At 40.9% G+C, this 9578-nt stretch overlaps 1 protein-coding gene across 2 annotated transcripts; it reads left to right on the forward strand.

The window, feature by feature from the left end:
- The first annotated feature begins 3486 nt into the window (after window positions 1-3486).
- Window positions 3487-9084, forward strand: LOC115114755 (uncharacterized). Of its 2 annotated transcripts, none has more exons than XM_065013725.1 (4): window positions 3487-3639; window positions 4732-5031; window positions 5154-5435; window positions 8260-9084. In XM_065013725.1, the coding sequence occupies exons 1-4, from the start codon at window positions 3591-3593 to the stop codon at window positions 8382-8384; spliced, it is 756 nt and encodes a 251-aa protein (XP_064869797.1). In that variant the 5' UTR covers window positions 3487-3590; the 3' UTR covers window positions 8385-9084. The 2 variants fall into 2 exon arrangements, with proteins under 2 accessions (XP_064869797.1, XP_064869798.1); XM_065013726.1 differs by lacking the exon at window positions 8260-9084 and adding an exon at window positions 5567-7032.
- Window positions 9085-9578: the final 494 nt, after the last annotated feature.

Raw genomic sequence — 9578 nt, forward strand, 5'->3', positions numbered from 1 at the left:
GGCTATAAAAGTAGTGAGGCTATAAAAGTAGCGAGGCTATAACAGTAGCGAGGCTTTAAAAGTAGTGAGGCTATGAAAGTAGTGAGGCTATAACAGTAGCGAGGCTATAAAAGTAGTGAGGCTATAAAAGTAGTGAGGCTATAACAGTAGCGAGGCTATAAAAGTAGTGAGGCTATAAAAGTAGTGACCCTATAACAGTAGCGAGGCTATAAAAGTAGTGAGGCTATAACAGTAGCGAGGCTATAAAAGTAGTGAGGCTATAACAGTAGCGAGGCTATAAAAGTAGTGAGGCTATAAAAGTAGTGAGGCTATAAAAGTAGCGAGGCTATAACAGTAGCGAGGCTATAACAGTAGTGAGACTATAAAAGTAGCGAGGCTATAACAGTAGTGAGGCTATAACAGTAGTGAGGCTATAAAAGTAGTGAGGCTATAAAAGTAGTGAGGCTATAAAAGTAGTGAGGCTATAACAGTAGCGAGGCTATAAAAGTAGTGAGGCTACATACAGACACTGTTTAGTCAGTCTGATTAAGGTAGTCTGTACTTGTAGATACGGTTAAAGTGACTATGCATATATGATTAACAGAGAGTAGCAGCAGCATAAAGAGGGGTTGGTGGGTGACGGGACACAATGCAGATAGCCCGGTTAGCCAATGTGCGGGAGCACTGGTTGGTCGTGCCATTTGAGGTAGTATGTACATATATACATGAATGTATAGTTAAATTGACTGTGCATATATGATAAACAGAGTGTAGCAGCAGCGTAAAATAGTGGTTGGGGGGGGGGGGCACACAATGCAAATAGTCAGGGTAGCCACTTGCTTACCTGTTCAGGAGTCTTATGGCCTGGGGGTAAAAACTGTTGAGAAGCCTTTTTGTCCTAGACTTGGCACTCCGCTTGCCATGCGGTAGTAGAGAGAACAGTCTATGACTGGGGTGGCTGGGGTCTTTGTCAATATTTAGGGCCTTCCTCTGACACCGCCTGGTGTAGATGTCCTGGATGGCAGGCAGCTTGGCCCCAGTGATGTACTGGGCCGTACGCACTACCCTCTGTAGTACCTTGCGGTCGGAGGCCGAGCAATTGCCGTAGCAGGCAGTGATACAACCGGTCAGCAGTCAGGAAGCTCTCGATGTTGCAGCTGTAGAACATTTTGAGGATCTCAGGACCCATGCCAAATCTTTTTAGTTTCCTGAGGCTTTGTCGTGCCCTCTTCACAGCTGTCTTGGTGTGTTTGGACCATTCTAGTTTGTTGGTGATGTGGACACCAAGGAACTTGAAGCTCTCAACCTGCTCACCTACAGCCCCGTCGATGAGAATGGGGGCGTACTCGGTCGTCCTTTTCCTGTAGTCCACAATCATATCCATAGTCTTGTTTACGTTGAGGAGAGGTTGTTATTCTGGCACCACTGTTGTCCTTGCACCACACGGTCAGGTCTCTGACCTGCTCCCTATAGGCTGTCTCATCGTTGTCAGTGAACATAGGGTATTATAAGAGTCCCTCCCCATCAGAGTTACAGTACATAGGGTTAATATAAGAGTCCCTCCCCATCAGAGTTACAGTACATAGGGTTATACAAGAGTCCCTCCCCATCAGAGTTACAGTACATAGGGTTATATAAGAGTCCCTCCCCATCAGAGTTACAGTACATAGGGTTATATAAGAGTCCCTCCCCATCAGAGTTACAGTACATAGGGTTATATAAGAGTCCCTCCCCATCAGAGTTACAGTACATAGGGTAACAAATGGCAATGGTATGTTATGTAAAGCAACTCAACCCAAATGAACATACTATGATCAGGACAGTGTGCAGGCCAGGCAGGGGTTCTGAGAACCATGACTATGTCCCACATGGCCCTCTATTCCCTACATAGTGCACTACTATAGACCAGGACCCTAAAGAACCCTATTCCCTACATAGTGCACTACTATAGACCAGGACCCTAAAGAACCCTATTCTCTTCATAGTGCACTACTATAGACCAGGACCCTATAGAACCCTATTCCCTATTCAGTGCACTACTTTTTACCAGGGCCCACACATCATAGGTGGCTGGTGGGAGGAGATTAAGGAGGATGGGCTCCTGATAAGGACAACGCGCCCCTCCTATGGACGGCATTGGAGCGAACGCCAGTGACTGAGCCCCAGTAATAGGGTCAGCGGCAGAGAATCCCAGTGGAGAGAGGGGAGCCAGCCAGGCAGAGTCAGCAAAGGTGGTTCTTCTTTCCTGTGCCTTGCTGTTCACCTTCTCACCCCTGGGCCAGACTACACTCAATCATAGGACCTACTGAAGAGATGAGTCTTCAGTAAAGACTTAAAGGACTAGACCGAGTCTGCGTCTATCACATGAATAGGCAGAACATTCCATAAAAATGGAGCTCTATAGGAGAAAGCCCTGCCTCCAGTTGTTTGCTTAGAAATTCTAGGGACAATGAGAAGGCCTGCGTCTTGTGACCGTGACTGTAGCGTACGTGTAGGTATGTACGGCAGGACCAAATCAGAGAGATAGGTAGGAGCAAGCCCTTGTAATGCTTTGTAGGTTAACAGTAAAACCTTGAAAACAGCCTTAATTAACAGGAAGCCTTAAGTCAAATCTGTAACTCGGCCACTCAGGAAAACTCATTGTCTTCTTGGTAAGCAACTCCAGTGTAGATGTAACATTGTGTTCTAGGTTATTGTTCTGCTGAAAGGGGAATTGAACCAGGTTCTCCACTAGGATGTTGCCTGTGCCATAAATGCCTAAACTTTGATAATCATGTGCTGATATTTACCAGTTTCTTTATTTACTATAATAGCCAATGTCCCCTAATGACTCACCTGACAGGTAGTCAAACAAATCAAAAATGTTCTGGCTCACGTTAGATACATGTTTACTATTCAATGTATCATTCAAGTTGTGAACTACAGGTTTCATGTTGTAACATTACCGTAAGAAAATATCATTTAAATGTTATTGTACGTGGTTCCAGGATGACAGTCAGTGAGGCAGAACAGAACAGAACAGTTTCCTGTCTGAAGATGGAAGTGGTGGAGAAGCCATCGAGCCATGCAGGCCAGTCACCTGATACTGTTAGTTGTTGAACTAGGTACTGGAGATAGTTACTGGATTGAGAGTGAAAGACTGCAGCTTCTAATCCCAGTACAGAGTATAGCCCACTGAGTGTAGGGTGAAGTTTCACTTAGGTACAGATCTAGGATCAGCTTCCCCTCCCACAATCCTAACCTTAACCATTAGTGGGGGAAATTCAATCAGCACATATGGTCAACTTCAACCCTACCAGCCCCTGAATCTATAGTTTTCTACTGTTGCATCTTATTTAGTACAGAAATGTCCTGTGAAGAATTTGAATTTCTCTGTTGGGGAGATGCACATAAACACAGGCTCGATTTTAGTTACAAGTTGTCATTACTTGCAAGACACACAACCCCCATGAACCAAACCTATCCCACTGGTGTTACTGCTGTCAGTGTGGGTTGAGCCAGAAAAGAGAAGTTGCTCAACAGGAAACACAGACACAAGCAAACATTCCACATGTTAATCTGTCTGTCCGTCTACCTATCTATTATATTCATTGGAGCACCATCTCAACACCATGTCTCTCCTTTTAGGGTTTGGATTGCTGACCTGCATAGCATCATCAGGTAGGCTTTTGTGTTTCTCTCAGGTTCTGTTGTCTGGGCCTCATAAAGAGCAGTCAATTGTCATGCTTCAGTAAAAGTATAGATACCTTCATAGAAAATGACTCAAGTAAAAGTCACTCAGTAAAATACTTCTTGAGTAAAAGTAAAACAATTAAACTTAAGTATCAAAAGTAAATGTATTTGCTAAAATATACTTTAGTAAGAAAAGTACAAGTTTAAATAATTTCACATTCCTTATATTAAGCAAACCAGACGTTTTATTTCTTAAGGGAGTCCGCCAGATTAGAGGCAGTAGGGATGACCAGGGATTTCCTCTTGATAAATGTGTGAATGGGACCATTTTCCTGTCCTGCTAAGCAATCGAAATGTAACAAGTACTTTTGGGTGTCAGGGAAAATGTATAGAGTCAATTGTTTTCTTCAGTAATGTGATGAAGTAAAAGTTGTCAAAAATATAAATAGTGAAGTAAAGTACAGATACCCAATAAAACGGCAGACATCTATATCGTCCTGAGATGTACAGTGTTGATTCAAAGTAGTCTACAGACATCTTTATCTTCCTGAGATGTGCAGTGTTGATTCAAAGTACTACAAACATATCTATATCGTCCTGAGATGTACAATGTGATTCAAAGTACTACAAACATATCTATATCGTCCTGAGATGTACAATGTGATTCAAAGTACTACAAACATATCTATATCGTCCTGAGATGTACAATGTGATTCAAAGTACTACAAACATATCTATATCGTCCTGAGATGTACAATGTGATTCAAAGTACTACAAACATATCTATATCTTCCTGAGATGTACAATGTGATTCAAGGCCATGTGTTTTGTGACATTTGTGGATTTGAACCTTTATTTATAGCTTTTTCATCAAACTCTCCTCTTATTTTTTATGTCAGATCTAGAACCATCCTCAGACATTTACTTTCATTTTTGGTGTATTTATCATTTCTGTATAAGGCTTTAAACACAGGATAAGAGCTTGCTATGTCACATGATAGTGTGTAACACAGCCCTAATTAATACTTGTGGAATTATGTATTCATCCTCATCACATTAAGTATTCTGTGTTTATTTCAGAGCCCAGTGCTGAGACCTCTGTGTTTGTGCTGAAGGGACAGGATGTTCGCCTGAATGTCCAGACAAATGTTCAACTCCAAGATGTTGATGTGCTTTTTTGGAAGTTTAACAGATTTGACCATGTTGTAAAGTACCCCCCAAAAGTTACCTTTGGAACGTACCAACGTAGGGCTGAATTGATTGTGGGAGACTTCTCTCTGCTACTGAAGAACATACAGGACGGAGACAGTGGACCGTATACTGCAGTAGTGAGTGGTGACCAAGACAGAAATGTTGCTACATACGTGTTGGTAGTTCAAGGTAGGTTTAACCTTGTTATTTGTTGTTGTTTTTCTTGCTGTTGTTTGGTAGCACTTTACTTGACCAAACGTTTTCTACTGGTATACAACTCCATTTATCCCAGTTTGTCTATTTGTTTTCAGAGAGAGTTGAGCCACCAGTCGTGACAGTGGACTCTGTCTCCTCCATTAATGGCATCTGTAACGTGACTGTGACCTGCAGAGGCCAGAAAACCTCTGTCACCTCCAGCTGTAACAGCAGCACCTGCTCTCAGGTGGGAAGAGAGAGTAGAGGGGCTGAGACCTCCACTGTCCCCCGGCTCTCTGTGTATGTGGCAGGGGGTTCCATCATATGTAACCACAGCAACCAAGTCAGCTGGGCGAACGACACCAAGGAGATAGTGGAACTCTGTCCATTGAAATCTGGTAAGACACAAACACACAAATGCTGCACACAAATACACATTTCCAATATTGTATGCCAGTTATACACTGAGTGCACGAAACATTAAGAACACCTTCCTAAAATTGAAATACACACCCAATTGTCCCCCCAGAAGAGCCTCAGCTCATTTAGGCATGGACTCTACAAGGTGGCGCATGTTGACTCCATTGCTTTCGACAGTTGTGTTAAGTTGGCTGGTTGTCCTGGCACCTATCACATATCCCGTTTCAAGGAACTTCAATATTTTGTCTTGCCCATTCACTACTACTAATTATGTATACATTTCAATCAGGATGTACTAATCAGAATACTATTATGTTACATTTACATTTACATTTAAGTCATTTAGCAGACGCTCTTATCCAGAGCGACTTACAAATTGGTGCATGTTACTGTATATGTACTAATCAGAATACTGTTATGTTACTGTATATGTATGAATTTTCTTTCTTAATCCTAGTACTGAATATAATGTGTGTAAATATAATCAAGGATTAGAACAATGACGGTCTGTTCCTTGGTAGAAATGAATTAACTAAATCTTCAGACTGGCTAGAATGCTTATCTACACCGGAAGACATTGGCTCAGCCATAAATTATATTAAATTGGTAGTGAGACGATGTGGGAAGGCTTGAGATACTGCCTTTGTACCAGGGTGGGAGAAGAGACGGGTTGGTATTGGAACTAATGACGTCATTTTCAGTTTATAACCTGTGGTAAACTGTATCGTGTTCAGTACTCTCGTGAATAAAGGCTGCTTTTTGACTTTAAGACCGGGCTCTGTCCATTTCTATAAAATAAGGGTCTTACAAATTCTTATGAATTGACAGAGTGTTTAATTTTAATTGGGTCTTAAAACAGAGCAATTAAATACCTGCAACACTAGCTCAACCAGTTCTATTGACTCTTGTGTCACCATGGATACTCCTGCTGTTTTCAAATCTCGCAGAAGGCTTGGACTGTTACATTTAAATGTGCCTGATGTCTAAACTGGACGTTCTGGGTGCATGACACTAGTCCAGATGTTTTGTTTATCTCAAGACCCGGCTGAATAATTTGATTTCATAATTTCATAATTAATAAACATTATGTTTGGTTTTTAAACGGCGAAAATCCGTTGTTTCTATGGCAAACAGTTTTGTTGTTGTATGTGTATATGAAGTGTAATATTGGGCTGTGAATTACAACATTTTATACATTTCAACTCCACTGTATATCTGATATGGTACTGCTGTCTTCATTTACTTAAACCCATCACCATGTGTGTGAGGTGTATACTTTTGTTTCAAAGTAGATTTGTTCAAGACCAACATGAAACACTCTGTGTGACTCTGATTTAACCCACTGCAGTAAAAGGTTAGGAATATCTGTCTTGAGTTCAGTTTATAACGAAAGCCACTCGGATTAATGTACAAAAAAAACATGTTTTGACGTTATCATGACTCACCGTCCCCATAAGTATTTGGCTAGTGATGTTTTTGTAAATGATATCAGCGACCACTGCACTATTGATTGCATTGGACGTACCAAATTGAAAACCTCTGACCCTTGAATAATAAAGAGAAATGTCAAAAGAATCTTGCCCCTGTCTTTCCTTTATGATCTATATTTTTCTGAGCTTTTCTCTACTACTTGATTGGCAGCTATTTAGGTACTTGTGAAATAGGTGCACTGCCTCGGTTTAACAGGCCAAATCAAAGTACTTCCTTAGCGCTATGACAGTCTCTGCTAGTGATCCCTCTAAATTCTGGAAAACCGTTCATTCACTGAAGTGGGGTAATTCCTCTACTTCCCTGTCTAAGCAAGTAGTTTTAGATTCCTGCTTCATTACTGAAAATGTAAATTTGTGATGAATTGAATCAGTATTTTATCTCAGCTGGTTTCCTATTTGGAAGAAACGGTCGTACTGGTCTTGGCCAGTGAGTTGACTGCTCTTCCCACATAAAGCCTCCTCCTCGATGAATGATCGATCAGTCAACCTCACCTGACTGGGGAGATGGTAGTCAGGGGTTTTCTTTTTGGCACCTGACATAAACAAAGTTCATGCTGCCTTATTACAGTAGCTAATGACAACTTGGACCCGTCTTTGCTTAATTCTTAAGGTATAGGGGGCAGCATTTTCACTTTTGGATAAATAGCGTGCCTAATTTCAACTTCCTGCTACTCATGCCAAGAATATAAGATATGCATATTATTAGTAGATTTGGATAGAAAACACTCTGAAGATCCTAAAACTGTTTGAATCATGTCTGTGAGTATAAAGAACTTATGTAGCAGGCAAAACCCAGAGGACTAACCATTCAGATTTCAGTGAATTCTCATTGGGAAACGACATTTCTTAGGCACTTGTTTGCAGTTCCTACCGCTTCCACTGGATGTCACCAGTCCTTGGAATTTGGTTGAGGTTATTCCTTTGTGCAATGAAGAAGTACGGCCATCTTGGAACTGGGTAACACTGTTGAGAGTTGCTCAAGACTTGAAAAGTAGTGTTGGTTTGTTGTCTTCCTTTATTGAACACAGATAGTCCCGTCTTCAATTTGTTTGATTATTAACGTTTAAAAATACCTAAAGTTTTATTACAAAAGTAGTTTGAAATTTTTTGGCAAAGTTTAAAGGTAACTTTTGAGATATTTTGTAGTGATGTAGCGCAAATTGGAAGCTATTTTTTTCTGGATCAAACGCGCCAAATAAATGGACATTTTGGATATATATGGACGGAATTAATCGAACAAAAAGACCAAGTAGGAGGAAGTGTCTAATCTGTGAGAGGAACTGTAACATATTTTCTGTTTGTTGTGAACCAGTGTCTCCCCCTGCTGGTAGCATGTCTGTGTGCATGCTGAAGATCATCCTGGTGTCTGTGGGGCTGGTCATCATGATCTCTGCTGTCATCACTGTCCACATCAGGCACAGATTCCACTATGGATAGAATCATATGTATTGTATTTTTTCTACCTCAGAAAAAGTGATTAATTTCTGAAAAAGTAGAGATTTTGTGATGATTTTAAATCAGCGTTTTATCTCTGCTGTTTTCCTATTTGGAAGAAATACAAGGCAGAGTTGAGGCATTGACTGATCAAATCAAGCTTCTCAAAGGTATTTACTCCCATTAAATATCATTGATATCATTCTGCCACAACTTTTCATGTTGATAGGTGTTTTATAAATAGTAATTTTGTGCCTGTTAATTTAATTTCCATTGATAGATCTGTTAGCTCCCGTTAGCTCTGTTGTTAGCTCCACCTATGCTATTAATACTTTTACAGTGTATCGTTTTGCTACATGTGCTCATAAGCATAGTGGTATTGTTAATTGTTCTATTGTACTCATTTATCTGAATTCTTATATTAGCTCTGCAACTTTGAATCCAACCAGGAAGCCCATTGTGGCTAGCTCAACCAGTTTTATTGACTCTGGTGTCACCATGGATACTCCTGCTGTTTTCAAATCTCGCAGAAGGCTTGAACTGTTACATTAAAATGTGCCTGATGTCTAAACTGGATGTTCTGGGTGCATGACACTAGTCCAGATGTTTTGTTTATCTCAACATGCAACAATTTCATAGATTTTACTGAGTTACAGTTCTTATAGGGAAATAAATCAATTGAAATAAATGAATTAGGTCTCAATCTATGGATTTCACATGACTGGGAATACAGACATACATCTGTTGGTCACAGATACCTTAAGATAAAAGATATGGGCGTGGATCAGAAAACCAGTCAGTATCTGGTGTGACCACCATTTGCCTCATGCAGCGCGACACATCTCCTTCACATAGAGTTGATCAGGCTGTTGATTGTGGTCTGTGAAAATGTTGTCCCACTCCTCTTCAATGGCTGTACAAAGTTGCTGGATATTGGTGGGAACTGGAACACGCTGTCGTACAAGTTGATCCAGAGCATCCCACGCATGCTCAAAGGGTGAAATATCTGAGTATGCAGGCCGTGGAAGAACTGGGACATTTTCAGCTTCCAGGAATTGTGTACAGATCCTTGCGACATGGGGCTGGATGGATGGATGGCACGACGATGGGCCTCAGTACCTTGTCATGGTACCTCTGTGCATTCAAATAAATCAAATGCAATTGTGTTCGTTGACCGTAGCTTATGCCCATACCATA

The sequence above is a fragment of the Oncorhynchus nerka genome, linkage group LG9b (assembly GCF_034236695.1).
Source record: "Oncorhynchus nerka isolate Pitt River linkage group LG9b, Oner_Uvic_2.0, whole genome shotgun sequence".
Lineage (NCBI taxonomy): Eukaryota > Metazoa > Chordata > Actinopteri > Salmoniformes > Salmonidae > Oncorhynchus > Oncorhynchus nerka.

Bases quoted from the DNA above. Each gene is read 5' to 3' on its own strand.
- LOC115114755 (XM_065013725.1), top strand. From the start codon at position 3,591: ATGTCTCTCCTTTTAGGGTTTGGATTGCTGACCTGCATAGCATCATCA. The intron at 3,640-4,731 runs GTAGGCTTTTGT...TGTTTATTTCAG, and splicing joins GACCTGCATAGCATCATCAG to AGCCCAGTGCTGAGACCTCT. The intron at 5,032-5,153 runs GTAGGTTTAACC...ATTTGTTTTCAG, and splicing joins ATACGTGTTGGTAGTTCAAG to AGAGAGTTGAGCCACCAGTC.